The sequence below is a fragment of the Callorhinchus milii genome, unplaced genomic scaffold (genome assembly GCF_018977255.1).
Source record: "Callorhinchus milii isolate IMCB2004 unplaced genomic scaffold, IMCB_Cmil_1.0 Scaffold14, whole genome shotgun sequence".
Classification (NCBI taxonomy): Eukaryota; Metazoa; Chordata; class Chondrichthyes; order Chimaeriformes; family Callorhinchidae; genus Callorhinchus; species Callorhinchus milii.
The window spans coordinates 14,582,083-14,600,522 of record NW_024704755.1 but is presented as its reverse complement, the minus strand read 5'-3'; the positions used below and the strand labels follow the sequence as shown (position 1 = coordinate 14,600,522).

Below are 18,440 nucleotides of genomic sequence, written 5' to 3'. Positions count from 1 at the left end.
ATGGCGGCGTGTGGACGTGGGTGTCTGGCGTCGTCTTCGGCGGCGGCAGCGGCGGCCTGCACTTGGCATCGATTTCAGGCCTCGGCTTCGCAGTGTCTGCTGCTGGCGGCCGCCCTGACTCTGCTCTCCTCGCTCGACAACACGGTGGCGTCCCAGGCCAACGGCTTAGCCGGCGGCGGCGGCGTCGGCGGCGGCATCAACAACAACAACAACGAGCCGCCGCAGCAGCAGCAGCAGCTGTTGGCTCAACAGCCCAACGTTCAGGTTGCGCCGTTCCAGGTCCAGGAGCAGGCCGGGCCCCACGCCCAGGCCCCGATCCACGCGCAGCCCCCGCGCAAGAACGTCTGGAGGATCTCGGAGGACGCTCTGTGCCGCGAGGACGTGGCCCGCCTGTGCCCCAAGCACACCTGGCAGAACAACTTCGTGGTGCTCGAGTGTCTGCAGGACGTGCGGGAGGTGAGCGGCGTGGATGGATGGTCCCGCGGCCTTGTGCGTGTGTGTGTGGTTGAGGGGGTAAAGGGTGTGTGTGTGGTTGAGGGGGTAAGGGATGTGTGTGTGGTTGAGGGGGTAAGGGGTGTGTGTGTGGTTGAGGGGGTAAGGGGTGTGTGTGGTGGTTGAGGGGGTAAGGGTGTGTGTGTGTGGTTGAGGGGGTAAGGGATGTGTGTGTGTGGTTGAGGGGGTAAAGGATGTGTGTGTGGTTGAGGGGGTAAGGGGTGTGTGTGTGGTTGAGGGGGTAAGGGGTGTGTGTGTGGTTGAGGGGGTAAGGGGTGTGTGTGTGGTTGAGGGGGTAAGGGATGTGTGTGTGTGTGGTTGAGGGGTAAGGGAGTGTGTGTGTGTGGTTGAGGGGGTAAGGGGTGTGTATGTGTGGTTGAGGGGGTAAGGGGTGTGGTTTGTGTGTGTGGTTGAGGGGGTAAGGGGTGTGTGTGTGGTTGAGGGGGTAAGGGATGTGTGTGTGTGGTTGAGGGGGTAAGGGATGTGTGTGTGGTTGAGGGGGTAAGGGATGTGTGTGTGTGGTTGAGGGGGTAAGGGATGTGTGTGTGTGGTTGAGGGGGTAAGGGGTGTGGGTTTGTGTGTGTGGTTGAGGGGGTAAGAGGTGTGGGTGTGTGTGTGGTTGAGGGGGTAAGGGGTGTGGGTGTGTGTGGTTGAGGGGGTAAGGGGTGTGGGTGTGTGTGGTTGAGGGGGTAAGGGGTGTGGGTGTGTGTGGTTGAGGGGGTAAGGGGTGTGTGTGTGTGTGTGGTTGAGGGGGTAAGGGATGTGTGTGTGTGGTTGAGGGGGTAAGGGATGTGTGTGTGGTTGAGGGGGTAAGGGATGTGTGTGTGTGGTTGAGGGGGTAAGGGGTGTGTGTGTGTGGTTGAGGGGGTAAGGGGTGTGTGTGTGTGGTTGAGGGGGTAAGGGGTGTGGGTTTGTGTGTGTGGTTGAGGGGGTAAGAGGTGTGGGTTTGTGGGTGTGTGTGTGGTTGAGGGGGTAAGAGGTGTGGGTTTGTGTGTGGTTGAGGGGGTAAGGGGTGTGGGTGTGTGTGTTGAGGGGGGGGTGTAAAGATGTGTGTGTAAAAGCTGCGCCTGCAGGAAACCGTCACCACACTTTTTGGCAGTTTTTTCTTGTTGCCCAACTCGCTTGCGGATGTTTGAACAGCACAAGGCGTTGTGAAAAATGCAAGTGCTTTACTTTACCCAGGATTAACGGCACTGAGGAGGGAGGTCAGTGTCTGTGTGAGACTCCTCAGTCTGGAGTCGAGTAATAATAATAATCCTTGCATTTGATATAGCGCTTTTCATGTCCGGGAGGACGTCCCAAAGCGCTTCACAGAACACACTGTAAAGTGAAGTGATTGTATATTTGTGGGCGAACGCGGCAGCCAATTGCGCACAGCAATGTCCCACAAACAGTCGTGGATTGAAAATGACCAATTTTTTTTTTGGGGGGGGGTTTTGGTGGAGCGATGCGAGGCTGAGCTGCAGCTCTCCTTGGTCGGAGTGGTGTTGCTCTGCTGAAGCTGAGCCGGGTTCGGGTTCACTGGCTGCTGAGCAGGGTCACTGCTTGCTTGAATGGTGGTGCTGTGCACTGGATACCGGTTGAGCGTTGACCAGTCTGTGCTAACGCGGCATATTATATCCTGGTTTCGTGGTGCTGTTCCCTGAAGCGCTTCGAGTCGTTTCCACACGATATAAAAAGGGGGTTATACAAGTGTCAACTGCTGCTGCGGTTGGTCTGACTGTAAGGGCTTCGTTACTGGGTGGGTGCTGCTGCTTTGCGTGTTGGGTGCAAGGGTTGAGTGAGTTTGTCAGCCGGAATTTGCTTTGAGCGCATAGAATTTGTGTACATGGGATTAACACGAAATGTATTGGTTGTTAAAAGAAATAAGCCACGTAATAGCTGGAGCTTGTCGTATTTTCTGATCAGATAACTACTGAAATATTCAATCTGCTCAATTACAGTATTTTCTATTGAACACTTCTAGTATTTGTTGACTTGGGCTTCCGGTGTGTTTTTGGCAAACTCTGAAATCCTCTTTTCTAAAAATTGTTTCATATAAAAGTATTGTTTTACTTTCAAAATAATTCAGGCATTTCAATTTGAACTGACCAATATGGCATCCAGTGTTAGTTATTTTCATATCTGTAGGACCACTGTGTTCAGGGATAAGCCTGTCCTGATTGTGAATTAAGTATCCCAATGTCTGGCTGACTGCCTAAAGCTTGGCTGCTGAATAAGAAAAAAAATACATATTTTCCAGAAATACTGGAATTCAAACGTCAGGCGGCTGAATTATTTTGGGAAACTTTTTAAATAAGTGGCACTAATGGGCAGTACTGTTGCAAGATTATTGTACCTTGTTAACATGTTGTTTTCAAGGCATAAAATTCTGTTTTGTCAAGCCAGTGCTGTTATTGAACATGCAGCGGTTCTCATTAGTGTCTTCTATTCTACTCTGCAGGACTTTTTTTGGGGCCTTTAAGAATAATTAGATTATCTCTTTAGGTTAATTTTGATATTGTGTTTGCAGATGTAAAGGGTAAATAATGGTACTAGTTTGTGAGTAAGTAAATGTACTTTTAGCTACTGATTACTGAGAACTCCCCAGTACTAAGTTCTGTTCTTGGAATATTAAAGCAGATGTATCCTCTGAGAATTGTTATCAGGTCATTCAACAGCTTGCCTTTATATAGTGCTCTTCCCATAGAGTAAGATTTTGGAATGCTTCACAGGGACGAGGGTGAACACTGAATTGGGAGGTGGAGGGGAGATGGCCAGAGATGCATTCAGAGAGGTAGGATTTGAGATGGGGCAGAAAGAAATGGGGTGAAACAGAGTGGTAGAGGGAGGAAGTTCCAGAGATTATGAGCATAGGAATTGAGACCTCGGCCACCGATGGTGTGGGGACATGCAGCAAGCCTGAGGAGGGGTGAATGTTGGCTTGAGGATGATGGGCATGTGGAGTTCGGTGCAGGTGAGGATGAGGGCGATGGAGTTCTGGATCAGTTGCAACTGGATCAGGCAGGGCGAAACCTTGGGCAAGTTTCCTTACTCCACACAGAGCCTAATAAGAATCCCTCCAAAACCAAAAAACAATAATAAATTGGTCATTTTCAATCTACGACTGTTTGTGGGACACTGCTGTGCGCAATTGGTTGCCGCGTTCGCCCACAAATATAGTCAATTCACTTTACAGTATATTCTGTGAAGCGCTTTGGGACGTCTAGAAGACGTGAAAAGCGCTATATTAAATGCAAGGATTATTATTATAACTTGTGAATGGTGGAGATAGGGAGGGGCGAGGAGTGCGAACTAAATCAAAGGTAATTGGGCGAGTTTACCTGCGCCAAAAGTAAGACAGGATTTTTCATCAAGATTGATAAGTTGTAATATTTGTCATTATTGAAAGAATAGTCCGCCATGTTCCTTGGAGAAGCTTGCCCATATGATTAAAGCGTGTTATTAGCTGGCCTTGCGTAATGAGGGTGAAGATGTGGGCGTGTCATTTTTCTGTTATCTGCAAACAAATATTCCATACCTCTGTGGGGATGAGGATTTGGAGCCATAAAACACTACTGAATTGCCCCCAAATAATTCTAATGTATGATAAAAAGCTTAGTCTGCTGTAGTGTTTGGCAGTTCTCATAGGGCTGGATCATCGTGCAAAATCATGGTTTGTCTTTGACAAGCAGTCCCCTCCCTCTGAGGCTTTCATTCCCCACACTTCCCCCCACACTCACAGAAAGGTGCCTTTGCTCATGTTTGTGAAAGCCGTGAAGGACATTCTGTGTTGAAAGGGTTGTATGTATATGTAACTCCCAAGAGTTTGTCTGTGAACGAAATGCTACAAGGCATGGAATGTTTCAGCCTTAGTTTTTATTTCACATTCTCTGGTTGCATTTTGAGGATTAAGATTTGCCTTAATGTTTGAATTTTTAGGTAAAGTGTTAGAGCTATGATTCTCCTACCAGCAAACAATGAAAAGTCAGCAAAGATAATTACAATGAGATGGGCTGAGTCGGGAGGAACTGACTCTTGGACCTGGAAGGAGCCTGTTAACCAAAGTCTGGGTTGACCTGAACAATGGACTTGGTGATTCTTAAATCAAACTGATTCTGGAGCTGGACACTGCAATTGAATTTAAACAAAGCTATAATCTTTCAGATCTCGATTTAGATAATTGCCACAGCAAACAGTGAGAAGTCAGCATTTTCTCTCGGTGCTCTTTGTAGTCTCTTTATTTTATTAATGCTGAGCTTCAACGAGACACGCTTTTTTTTTTTACAGAGTAGAATTGTAGCCAAGGAGATTTAGACTGTCGAAAGGCGTTGTCGAACTGGGGCCTTGTAAATATTGTCTTGGTGAATTATGGGGAGAATTTGACGGTTTTAATTCTTGTCCATTGGTCAGTAGACTTTCTGTGGAGTTGTGGAGAGGAATTGAGCATTTGCAGTGAACGTTCAGTAAAGCTTGAATTGGCAGATCCCCAGGAACTGCATTTGTGCAGGTGCAAGATCACAATGCAAAGGAATGTAAATGTTAAATAGAAAAATATGTCCCTGTTCAACAGATTTTCTTTTCAGATTAATTAAAACTTTAAGGTAGATGTCCACACAGAATCTTGGTGAATGGTTTGCAGAAATAACTGAGCAAAAGAGTTATTATAGGAACAGAGGACAACAAGTTGCACCCTTCTCGCAGGATAGTGTCTGAGCGCTGCACACTGGTGCCGAACACGCTGGACGTCACTGATGGATAAATTACTGTAATAATGTTTGAATTTAGTATAGGCCTCTCACATCGGGAGGACAGTTCAAAATGCTTCATACGGTTTACTATGAAGTGCAGTGACTGAATTTGTAGATGAACATTTGCATACAGGAGTGTCCGAAACAGCCATGAAACAAAAAACATTTTATTTGGGGGGTTGTTGGCCAGGAGACACTGGGAGAAATTCCCTTCAACACTGCTTTGGAGTGTCAGCCCAGACTGAGTTCATGTCCTGAGGTGGGACTTCAACTGGTAACTTTCTGACTCCGAGGCAAGTGTGCTACCACCTGAGCCAGACTCCTAATGTGGAAAGGCAAGCAGATACAGGAAGTGATTGAACTCCGAAGAGAACTTTTGATTACTAACCTAATTTGCCTTTTGTGTGTGTGTGTGTGTGTATCACTGGTTATTAGTGGCGATGAGGTTTCTTGCTATTTTCAACAACTTGTGAAACTTGTTGCAGTTTTGATTCGTTTTAATACATTCCCTTTTGCTTATTCCCTTTTCAGAACTGTATGAAAAATTTCATCATAGCCCTTTCTGCTATTACCTTGGTTGACTTTTGTTTTGCTGTTTTCTATTCCTTTCTTAGTTTTATTTTTCTGTCTTTTGTGTGTGTGGGGTTGGTGAAACCCTCCTTTTTCTGAGCCTCTTAATGAAATTCTGAGTGCTAGTCTCCTCACACTATCCTTTCCTTTGGCTGTTGTCTGGCTTTTTTTGTTGACTGACCCAAAATTGGCTGCTTTTCTTCTCTGCCCCTCCTCTCCCCATAACATATTCTGACTCCTTTGTCAAAGCTCTTGGAAATGCTGATGCTTTAGCAATTGCCTGTTCTGCTAGGATCTTTAATACCTTCAGTTCAGTTGTATTTGCAGGAGGAGTGAGAGAAAGGGAGAAACAAGGTTGCTTTTTGGACACTTCTCTTACCTGGATTTTAACACTTTCCTTGTCTTATCTTGATTATTTAGGTTTGTGATGCAAAGACAGTAGCACTGCTAAAAAAAAATTAAAGCATCTCTTCCTCTCTTGAAAGTGCTGAGATAAGATTCCGCACTTGGTGGTGCAGCTGAACATTCTCCATTTGGGAGCAAAGATGGTGGTTGTGGGCTATTGAGCAGAAACATTACAATATAGTTCGTTCCTGGCTTCCAGACGTCTCCACACATCCACCATCGGGGTAACACTCAGGAGATGGTTACTTTGGCTGTTTCCCACTCCCTCTCTGGATGAGATTAGTTAACAGTCCAGGCAGAAGCCCTTGAATAATATAACAGTAAGGCTCAGTACTATCCAGTGCATTTACCCAATGCTGTACAATTCACTGAACCATTGCTTCTTCACTGTTCTATTTGAGTGGCATGACATTTTTTCTCTTAGCTGTATTGTAAGTAATCACTGCAGTGAAAGTGAAAAGTGCTGAATTATAACTACACGAAGGGTGCTATATAAATACAAGTTGTTCATGTAAACCACTACTTCTAGTCTGCTACGCTGAAGGTACAAAATAATTTGATTTTTTAAAAAAAAAAAACCTTTATGTGGGGTAGCAGCTGTCTGTGGCTGATGTGCTATAACTAGCAATTGTGGACCATTCCATTTCTCACAGAGATGGGAAGGATGCTCCAGGGAATCAATTTAATGCAACCTCCAAACTATCTGGGGTGGTTCTGGATGTTAAGTGGTAATTTGCGGCATGGTAATGTTGAATTTGTGAAGCTCCTCATTAAACAAGTGTAGAATTTAAACAGCTGGAGTGTTAATAGGAGGGTAAATTTTAGAAATGGAGATTTAGTTAGTTTGCAATGGAGAAAAATAATTATTTATAAGATAATCCTCGACCCTTTGTGAAAGTCGCTGGAGCTTTCTCTCTGTGGTTTGGGGATAGAACTTCATTTTCCTGATCTGTCCTTACAAACGAGCAAAATCATACCTGCTAAAGGATCGCTCTTTGCTGTGATTCCTTCTCTCTTCTCTCCCCACCCAGATTCTTACTACACCTACAATTAAACAAGTCCCAGTAGCATGGTTGTTGGGTAGGTACCAAATGACTAGAACTACGCCCTGTATGAGTTACTGAGCATGTCAGCAAAAATAATCATCACTGACATCATTAGATCTCAAACTGAGTATTCCTCTGTGTACAGTGTGTGTTACACATTGACAGCAGCATAGCAATGTTAATCCTGCTTGTCTCCAGCTGTACAGTTACATGCACTGAACATTTATTTGAAGGATGAGGCTAAATGAAGCACCTTCTGAGGCTGCCGATCAGAAATAAAATTCTGGGATATGGTGTAAATGTTGGAGAAGCAGCTGCCTGTCTTGGCTGTTTGGACTTATGCAGCATGGATGAATGTTGTTCGCATGGCTGTTCATACAGTTGATGTAAAGTAATGTCGAGGGTTTGGATGGTGAGCACAAGGAAGGAGGAGATGTGGAGAAAGCAGTTTTTTATTAAAATGAGGACGCTATCAGAACAAGGAACCGTGGCTGACTTTTTTGCTTTCACTTACTGAGACCATAGTGCCTCTAATGCAACCAGACTCACATCAGTTAACTCAACACTGTCACCCACTGATACGTCTTGTTTTATATGGCTCGGCTTCTTGTTGAAAATCTCGCTGAGGCATTGGAGGAGCCTTTGCAGCTGAATCCTTTTCAATGTGCTTTCTGCCTGACTTAAGGTTTCATTAAACGTCTGAAGTAAAAACATAAAATGGTGAATCTTTGTTCCTCAGCCCATTTTCAACATTGGACAATTTCAGTCTAAACATATGCCTCGCAAGGACATTCCCATGAATATCTCCCGCAGTTACTAAGTGCTGGGGTGAGAGTGCACATCTGATTCCTATAGGGGATGGGATTGTGCCTTTGTGGGACACTTGGGCTGTTGCTTTCCCCCTTCCCTCCCTCTCTCCTCACAGCACAGATGAAATTTGCTTGCTCCACATACAATTGCCGCTCTTGTGACAGTGAATTTGTGAATAGCCTGTAATGTAGCTTAAATGTTTGTACAGGGCTTTGTTCTGGGTTTGAATACTCCGGGTGATGCGATTCTTTGTAGTCGCTGGATACAAATTCAGTTTTTAGCCCAGTCGACCTTTGTTGTATTGATTAAGACTCAGACCGTTGGTGAAATGAGTAAATTTTCAACCTCCGCTTTCTCCCCAGTTTTTATATGACCTTGGGTTACTGGTTGGTAGCATGAATCTTGACTGATATTTTCTTGCCTTTGTCCAGGGCACTGAATCCAATTATGAAGACCCTCCTGCTTCCGTGTTTGAAATCACAAATTTGGCACGGCCAAGTTCTGAAGATGGGAACTTTGCTGTTTTTGACCCAGGTTCACACCGAGTCATTGGGGGTAACTGATAGTAAGTGGGGAACAATTTCACAGATTCATGGCCTCCAGCAATTTCAATGTGAACCATGCCAGCAATGTACATGTATGAGAGGGGCATTGCAGCCTGGACTCGCAACATGTCGCCCATAAAATATACAGTCAATTCACTTTACAGTATATTCTGTGAAGCACTTTGAGACATCTCAAAGACATGATTGTGTGCTATGTCAAACACAAGGATAATGTCCAACTGCAGCACTACCCCCTAATTCCCTGGCTGGAATCACACTCAGCCCAGGCTGGTGATTGAATTTAGGGCCATTTTGTACTGTACACCTCAACTAGTTACCAAATCATGCCTTAGACAGTGGGGAGTCCCTAAATCATTTAAAATGTATAATTAGCTTTTCAGACAACATTCTGCTTGAGTCAGGGTTTCTTGAACTTTACGTCAAGCACAATTGGTGAACCTTGTACCACAGCCTTTTTTAATCATTGCAGCATTTTAGCCTAAACACACACTACGCAAGGGGTTCTCTTGTGATTTTGATATTTGATAATTGTGCTGTATTCTCCTGATGCTATCAAGGCTGTAAAGAACCCAATTTAGATGGATGTACTATCTTATAACTATTTTGTGGAGTTTCGAGTAGGGGGGGGGGGACGCTTGCGGAGTTGGCATTTTGCAGCTGAACCTGTTCGGGCCAGTCAGAGAATATAATAATAATCTTTGCATTTAACCTGGTGCCTCATTACATCATTATCAGCATTTCATGGAGTTTTGCAGGATTTACTGCAAAGTGTAGTGACTGTATTTGTAGTATTTCAGATATTCCTCTGCTGATATTAGACCCTTCGTGTCCCACAGTTTCGTCTGTGATATTTGTTTCTGTGGAATGTATTTAATGAGGTTCACTGGACAGACTAGCTGACAATAATAAATAATAATCCTTGCGTTTGATGCAGCGCTTTTCACATTCTAGACATCTCAAAGCCCCTCACAGAATATACTGTAAAGTGAATTGATTGTTGTGGGCGAAACCTACCCACAACCTAGTTTTGAATCCAAGAGTTAGCTGGGCTCGGCTTTGGGCACTGTAAGTGGCTTCAGCCTCCCTAGTTAGGTTGCCAACTAACCAGAGACATGCTGGTTCAGGCATCTCTGGTGGCATTTGTTTATACGTAATCATTTTAATGAGGACATTGTGTGCTTGGTTGTGATTTTTCTCGCAGTGCAGAAGCTTGCCACAGTTTACATGTAAATGACCTCTTCAGTCAGGTACTGAAGGGCTCCCAGAGCCTGGGAACTATTCTAGTGAAAGAAAAAGGGTGCAGAGGAGATTTACGAGGATGGTACCAGGAATGATGGATCTTGATTATGAGGAAAGGCGAGAGAGGCCGGGATTATTCTCATTGGAGCAGAGAAGGTTATGAGGAGACCTAATCGAGGTCTTCAAAATCATGAGGGGATTTGATAGGTTAGAAAGGGAAAAACTGTTTCCACAGGTGGGTGTGTCGGTGACTCGAGGTCACAGATTCAAAAAAAAGTGTCTAAAAGAAGCCGAGGGAGGTGACACGCAGCGAGTTGTTCAAATCTGGAACGCATTGCCTGAAAGGGCGGTGGAGGCTGATTCGATAACAAATTTTAAAAACGCGGTGGACGGGTATTTGGGGAAGACGGGTTTGCAGGGTTATGAGGAAAGGGCTGGGGAGTGGGATTGACATTAATTGCTCTTTTCAAAGAGTCGGCACAAACTTGATGGGCCGAATGGCCTCTTTTTGTGCTGTACGATTCTATGAAAAAAGCTGCATATTTTCAATGGGGAGAAAACTGGCAGCAGCAAAAGGCATTGTAAAAATGTATTTCAAGTACGTATTATCTTCACTACAGATCATTGTTGGAATATAACAATAATCCTTGCATTTGATACAGCTCCTTTCATATTGGGTGGACATTTAGTGTAGGTGAGTAGAGCAAAGGTTTGCTTCTATCAGAGGACTGGCTGCTGGACAGACCTGAACAAAGTTACTTGAGTCAATATTTTGTGGCTAGGAAAATGCCGTCATAATCAATTTACTGTAAATCCTCTGATGGCTCAGTGGATAAAAACACTCACTGTCACATACTGAGCATACTAGTCTTGGCTGAGTTGGGTAACTAGTTCACCTTACTACTCCTGAGTTAGGAAGGGGTGAGATCAGCCAACTTTTCCATGTTTTTGTAGTTCAGAGATCCTTGCTGGAAAGTATGTGAGTGAGAAGGGAATCTGATTGAGCTGTGATGTCCAACATTGTTGATTAAGGTGTTAATCACCTTAATGGTCACTTTTTGAGGTATCGAGGCCACCACTGATGTTTAACGTGGAGAAATTGGCAGGAAACATGGTCAGAGATATATCTTGAGACTGACCTTGAACAAATTGAGGAAGCAAGTGAGTCTGGGGGTCTCCAGGATGGAGTTCCAGATAGTGGAGCAGAGTGGCTGAACGCTTGCCTGCTGATGGTGGGCCAAATAGCTTGTGGGGTGGGAGGTCATGAAGCAAGCTGGTGTTCGTGGAGCAAAGTCATGGGTTAGTTGAATTGAAATAGGTTGCAGGTCGGCTGGGCCAACAACAGAGGGATTTAACGGTGAGAATGATTATCTTTAATTTGATCAGCTGGGGGAGGGGAGAAAACGTTGCTGAGCAAAGATGGGAGGACCCAGGATGGAGAGTATGCAGCCTGTGTAGGGAAGACCCGGACAGTCTGGCGAGCAGGCCATTAGCAGTAAAACATGGGTGAGGCTCTCAGCCGGCTGGGTGGAGGCGGAGGTGGACAATAAGGGAAAGCTGAACAGGTCCGAGCGCAGGTATGGTGTTTAAAGGACAAGGAATTCAACAAGACACTAAAGTTCTACACCGGCTCTACAAGCTGGAGTTTGCAGCCATTCAGGTTCAAACATTCAGCACCTATTTGCCAAGAGTCCAATAGGAAAGCCTCAGTCTTGTCTACATTTAACTGAAGAACGTTAGAGCTCACCCAAGACTTGGTGTCTGATAGGCATCAGAACAGCAATGGTCCTAGTTTATGAAAATTGCATTGCTTCATTACAGAAGCTAACTGCATAACTAACCCAGGAAGTCTACGTCAGGACTCAGAGGAAAGGATGTCATAGCTGACCCCTGTAGCGGCAGATGTAGAGATCAGACTCCAGCACTGCTCATGCTGGGACCCATTCCGTCTGACCAGTGAACGTGAACCAGAGAAATTGATCACAGCTATTGTGCCACGCTGAGACACGGCAAGTCTGCGCAGAATAATTCAAATCAGACTTGAGGTGATACAGAAGCACTTTGCAGGTCAGGAGTTTTGAGAAGAGGTTAGACGTAATTTGCATGCGGAATTTTTTTGATGATCGTTTCTTTAGTCTCCTTTACAAGTTTTTAATTATGTTTTGCAAACCATGTCCGTGTTGATGTGTTGCCTGGGTGAGCTTGGCATTGTGACTTTGCGAAGTTGCTGAAGGTTATACCAGCTCAAGTTTCACAGTTATAATATAAAGAATTTCTGATCTAATGTGATGAAACAATCCATTTGTGGAAGCCAGTATGATAATCTGTTGGTTTTAGTGACTGTAAACTACTTGAGTAAGCCAGTGTTTTTGGTGTTAATCGGTGAAGCTGGATGTTCTGCTGTGAGGAATCAAGATAATGAAAATATGTACATGAGAAATTCATTAGTTATTCATCAAACAAATGGGATGTTATGCCGTGTAATTAAACATATGTGGATATGTTTAGCCATGGTCTGCTACTGTTAGTAGTAGTAATAATAATAATCTTTGCATTTGATGTAAAGCCTTATCGCATCTTCAAGACATCTCAAGGGCTTCACAGATTGTATTGTAAAGTGAATTGACTGTATATTTTGTGGGTGAAGCGCGGCAGCCAATTTTGCACAGCAGTGTCCCACAAACAGTCATGGATTGAATGACTAATTTATCATTATTATATTTTTTTAAGAAATTATTACCCCCAGAAAAGCGATTCACCAATCGACTAACAACTGGGTTCCTATTCAAAAGATATCTACCAAAAGATATCTACCAAAAGAAGCAGAGGGGAGATTAGAAGAAATTTTTTCACTCAGCGAGCTGTTCGAATTTAGAATGATCTGCCTGAAAGGGCAGTGAAGTCCGATTCGACAACTACGTTTAAGAGAGAACTCTTAATAGGTAGGTATCTGGGGAAGACGGGTTTGCAGGGTTATGGGGAGAAAGCTGGTGATTGGAGTTAGTGAAAGTGACGCTCTGTCAAAGAGCCACACACTCGATGGGCCGAATGGCCTCCTTCTGTGCCGTAACATTCTATGAATCTATCCACTGCCAGGTGAACGGAGGTGTGTGGAGTAAGGAAGCTTGCCCAACATTTTGCCCTGCTGGGAATAGAACCCAGGTCTCTCGCTTGCGAGGCGAGTCCTCTAACCACTGAACTACAGGACTCCAGTAGGTGACTAACTGTGGCTATTTTACTCTGCAGCTGGAATCCAGCCATGGAATCTTGTTTGGTACATGCCGGAGTGACTGACAGTGTTGGTCTTGCTTGTTGGATGCTTGCTTAGCCATTTCTTTAAGGTTCCCTTGGTTCCTTCTGTTACCTTAAATCATGTTGTCTTACCTGTGATTACCTGTTGGGTAGGGACCAGTGAAGGAATGCAGAACAATTGGAAAGTATTGTCCAGCTGAATATATCTGTGTGCCATTTGGGCATGTTGTCAGCTTATACAGGTTCAAAATGCAAACTGGTTGGCTTCACCTGGTTAATTTGGATTTGGAACAGTTTTGATTGTTGCGGTAGATTTTGTTTCCAGCTAATGGCGCTTGGTCAAGGGCTTGGTGATACCAGTGTAAATGAAGCAGTGTTCATATTGTCAGGGTTGGTAATATAGTAATGAATTAAATCCTCTTATCTGATCCAGTGCCTTTATCACAATGTTGAAACGTTTCAAAGCACTTCAGGGGAATTAGTGTAAAGTGGAGTGACTGCGTTTGTAGGTGATGTGGCATCTAATCTGCACACAGCAATGTCCCACAAACAGCGATGAAATGAATGAGCATTTATTTGTGGGGTTGTTGGACAGGGCACTGGGAGAAACTCCTTCTCTTTTCGAAAGATGCCATAGGATCTTTTATGTCCACCTGAACAGGCTCAGACAGGTTTTTGTTTAAAGATCCAGTCTGAAGGACAGCACCTCTGACAATCATTGCATTGGAGTATCAGCCTCGACTACTGAGCTCAAAGTCCTGACGTGCAGCTTGAACCCACAAGCTTCTGACAGAGTAAGAGTGCTGCTGACTGAGTAAGGCTGAATATAAGCGATTGAACAGCAATGTAAATAGAAAATGGCTTGCTTGCGATATGGCAGCAACAGCATTTTTGTTCAGCAGTGTAAAGTGGTTTGTTTATACAGTTCTCTAACACAGTGGGAAAGAATTTGTAAAGATCAGGCTGAAGCGATGAATACTTTTCAAGCCAGTCTGTCTGCTTCGTTGCAGGCTTAGGATCTAAAGCCTAGTTAATAAATAAATGGTTACCCTTCATTTCCTGTTGCAGAAGAACAAATACAAAATTGATATGGACTGGAAATGTCTTAGAATAAGTTTTAAATCTTTGACCTGAAGTTTCGCATCAATATCCAAAAATATATTCATATAAAAATATTTATTAAAAAAATCAATATATAAAAAGCCTTCCTGGTGTGCCTGAGAAGAACATTTTGTTGGATGACATCCAAATAGAATTTTTGTAAATATTGGTTTAGAAAGCTAGTATCCTCTTAGTATTGAAAACAAAGTCAGTGATGTATCTTTAATATAATAATCCTTGCATTATTGATAGTATACATCTTTTCTCTTCCCTCACCACAAACACACACACACACCACTTCTTATTGGGTGCCAGCTGCGGAATAGGCCAACTGAAAGCTCACACTTTTTTTTGTTAATCACTCGAATGAATAGCTGAATCTTCTTACAAATTTATATTCTCTAAAGGGTGATTTTCTTTAGAAGTCTGAGCCTGAGGATCATTGATTTATTTATTTGTATGTGGTATACTGCAACAACGATGACTGTGTGGGGAATTCCTGTACGCAAACTGGCTACTGCATTCACGTACAGAATACACAGTTGCTATACGTTACAGTAAATCCAGTGAAGCCCTTTGAGATGTCCTCCTGATGTGAAAAATGCTATATCAAATACAAGGATTATTTTTTAAGGCAGCAATGCTATGGGGATGACAGGTTAACCAGCATGTTGCGCCCACAAAATGCAGTCAATCCACTTTACAGTATATCCGGTGAAGCATTTTGGCACGTCTCAATGACATGACAAGGCACTATATCAAATGCAAGGATTATTATTATTACTGCTTGCTGTATGCCTACAACTTTCTTTAATAATAATAATAATCCTTGCATTTGGTATAGCGCTTTTCACGTCGGGAGGACGTCCCAAAGCGCTTCACAGAACACATTATATTTGTGGGCGAACGCGGCAGCCAATTGCGCACAGCAATGTCCCACAAACAGTCATAGATTGAAAATGACCAATTTTTATTATTATTTTTGGTTTTGTTTGGAGGGATTATTATTAGGCTCTGTGTGGAGTAAGGAAACTTGCCCAAGGTTTCGTCCTGTCTGGAATTGAACTCAGGTCTCTCACTTGCAAAGCGAGTGCTCTAACCACTGAGCTACAGGACTCCACAAATGACAGATAGTGGTGGAGGCAGGGAATGCTTTGGAGGTGGGGGAAAGCGGAATGGGTCACAGCACAAACGTGGGGATTAAAGGACAGTTAGGAATTCCGCACTGGCTCCACGCCATTGAACATTGAACTCTGTTATTGTATATAGTTAATAATAATAATAATAATAATAATAATCCTTGCATTTGATAGTTGAGTGAACCAAGTGGCTCTCTGCGTTTGACTCGTCTTATTTCTGTTCTGCCTGGCTCCGCTGGCTCCCCATCCCTCAGAGGATAGGGTTCAAAATCCTTGTCCTCGCCGTCAAAGCCCTCCACAGCCTTGCCCCTTCCTACCTCAGTGATCTGCTAACCCCTTGTCAACCAGTCCACGTTCTCCGCACAGCAGGTTCCGGACTGCTCCACATAACCCGCCTAGCCCGCCCTGCCCCACCATCGACAGTCGGGCCTTCAGCCTCTCCGTCCACATCCTTTGGAACTCCATCCCACATTCCCTTCGCCTCGCTCCCTTCCTTGGCTCCTTCAAGGCATGTCTCAAGACTCTGCTCTTCGGCTACCCTCTTTCGACGTGAAAAGCGCTACACACATGTAATTTTGCATTGTGTTGTTCATTACATTAATGGCATTCTGAGTCTGGTCAGCTCTCCTCTCTTCTTACCTCTGGTACACACTTGAGAGCCCTGGATTCTACCTTTGTGGAATCACTCAAGGCTTTTGCTTTTCTTTCTTCTCCCAACAGCATATGATTAAAAGGAAAGGTAGAATCTGTTTGCTCCATATAGTTAGACATTGACATTCTGATTGTGATTTGTTCACAAATGCAATACTTCTTACCAAAGCGTTTTTCCTTCTCCTTGAATAGCCAATTAGTACAGATTCAGGCATAGTCCCATTCACCATTTAACTAACGCTACATTGGGAGTTTGGAGACATTCCCTTCCCCCGATATTCTGCTCTCATTCTGGGGATGCCTGCAGCATCCCTCTATTGCCCAGCATTAGATTAGCAAACTCAGCAGACACCAAGTATTTAATCTGAATGTTATCAGGTCTGTATGACCTTGTTTCACATTATAACAGGGGATCATCGGGAAAGTGATTTGCTGCTTCTTGGGTTATAATTGCATGTTGCTAATCTAAACCACCACAACTTCATCTAATTGATTCACAAGCTCCAGGTATTGTAATTATCTCAAAAGAACTATTTAAGTTAGATCCTGTCTCAACACATTGTAGGCCAACATTGTGATTGAACAGTGTTCAACTTTACAGACAATTAATTGGAGAGATCTTGTTCTGAAAGATCATGCATCCCAAACAGTGTCTGGTGTGAAAGATGGAATGTAAATTGTAATTGTTTGATTTTTAAATACAAACATAATCCCCTTGTTTGGACGGGGAACTTGCTGTAAGTGTGCTGCCTCTGTGGTTATCTTTGTTTGATCTCCCCAAAATTTTGAGTGAAGCTGGTTTTAAGGCTGACGTGTTGCATATCTAAGACATTGTGGTTTCTTTCCTGTGTCGACTTGAACACAAAGCAAATGCTATTGCTCACAATAAAAATGCGTCATTTGTTGGTTCACAATATGAAGCTTTTTTCCTGAAAGCTTTTTTTGTGGTCGTAGGGGAGGAGAGACTTCTATTGCTAATTTTAGTGCTGAGTTTTCTGAAGTTGTTTTTTTTACTGGAGAAAGAAGTACAAACAAATGAGGTTGCTCTTTTAATAATAATATCCTGCATTTAAAAACATCTCAAAGCATTTCACAGAATATACTGTAAAGTGAATTGACCGTACATTTTGTGGGCAAAACACGGCAGCCAGTTGTGGATAGCAGTGGCCCACAGACAGTCGGGATTAAAGTGACAAATTTATTATTTTTTTAAAGGAGGTATTATCCCTGGAATAGCAATCCTCCAATCGACAAACAACCGAGTTCCTATTTACTACTAGGTAAACAGAGGCATGTGGAATAAGGAAACTTGCCTAACCTTTTGCTCTGCCTGAGAATCAAACCCAGGTCTTCTGTACCAATACGCTACAGGACTCCACTTTTTTAGTCACGATTAAATGGAATTTTACTTTCTGCCGAATACATGTTGAGTTGCAGAGATGAATGCACTTTGTGAATGTTAACAGAACTTTTGTAACAGCCCAGTGCTGCACAATCTGCATTGTGAGAGTATAGCCGTTGATGAAGTCTCTCGAATTATCAGTTTATCTGAATCTTGAGCTCTTACTTTGCACCAAATGAGGTCCTTCAATGTGTTCCTGTATGTTAAAGGAAAAGCTGTTTGGGGTCTCATAATAATAATAATCCTGGCATTTGATATAGTGCTTTTCATGTCCGGAGGTCTCAAAAGGCTTCATAGAAATTACTGTAATGTACTGTAAATGCAGTGTATTTTGTAGGCAAACAATTTTGATCACCGGAGGTAACATCTTAAACTAGTCTGAGAATGGAAACATTACTTTTTCTTGAGGCATTGAGTAGTGAACCATTAAACACGAGCCATTCTGTATTGCTGACTGCAAGCTGAGCGATCTTTTTCCCAGTATATACCTTTGTAACTTACAAATCATTCATGGTGGAGTAAGTGCTCTGGGCCTGACCACGGTAAGGCACTAGTTTTCTGAAGACTCTCGGAATGGATCTTAATAACAACAACTTGCATTTGTATTGCGCCCTTCACATGGGGTAGTGTCTCAGAGCACTTGTCTATTATTAGGATTCCACTTTTTCAATGTATTTGAAATAATTGTAATTAATTCAGTAATTGTAATAATTGTAAGTAATGCCATGTTTTGCCACAAAAATATGCAGTCAATTCACTTTACAGTATTTTTTGTGAAGCGCTTTGAGACTTCTCAAATACATGATAAGGTGCTATATCAAATGCAAGAATTATTAGTATTATTAAGATCCTTTTCTGCTTCACGTTGTTTTAGAGAAACTGAAAAATGTAGGCTAAAAGCTTAGATGGAAGCAGATATGACTGACCCAGTGGTAGTAGCTATGATTGGCAGTTCTTGCAGCATTGGGTCGAGATGGTGTACAGTTGAATTTGTAATGGCATCCAAGATATCCAGACTTCAGTGTCCAGTTGTTGAA

The 18,440-nt window shown here is 43.3% G+C and overlaps 1 protein-coding gene across 1 annotated transcript in view; it reads left to right on the top strand.

Moving 5' to 3' along the window:
- LOC121850153 (Golgi apparatus protein 1-like) overlaps positions 1 to 18,440 on the top strand; it is a 41,780-nt gene continuing 23,340 nt past the window's right edge. Inside the window, exons 1-2 of the mRNA XM_042340415.1 lie at positions 1 to 183; positions 265 to 456. Coding sequence (XP_042196349.1) covers positions 1 to 183; positions 265 to 456 — 375 coding nt within the window. The remainder of the gene's footprint in view (positions 184 to 264; positions 457 to 18,440) is intronic.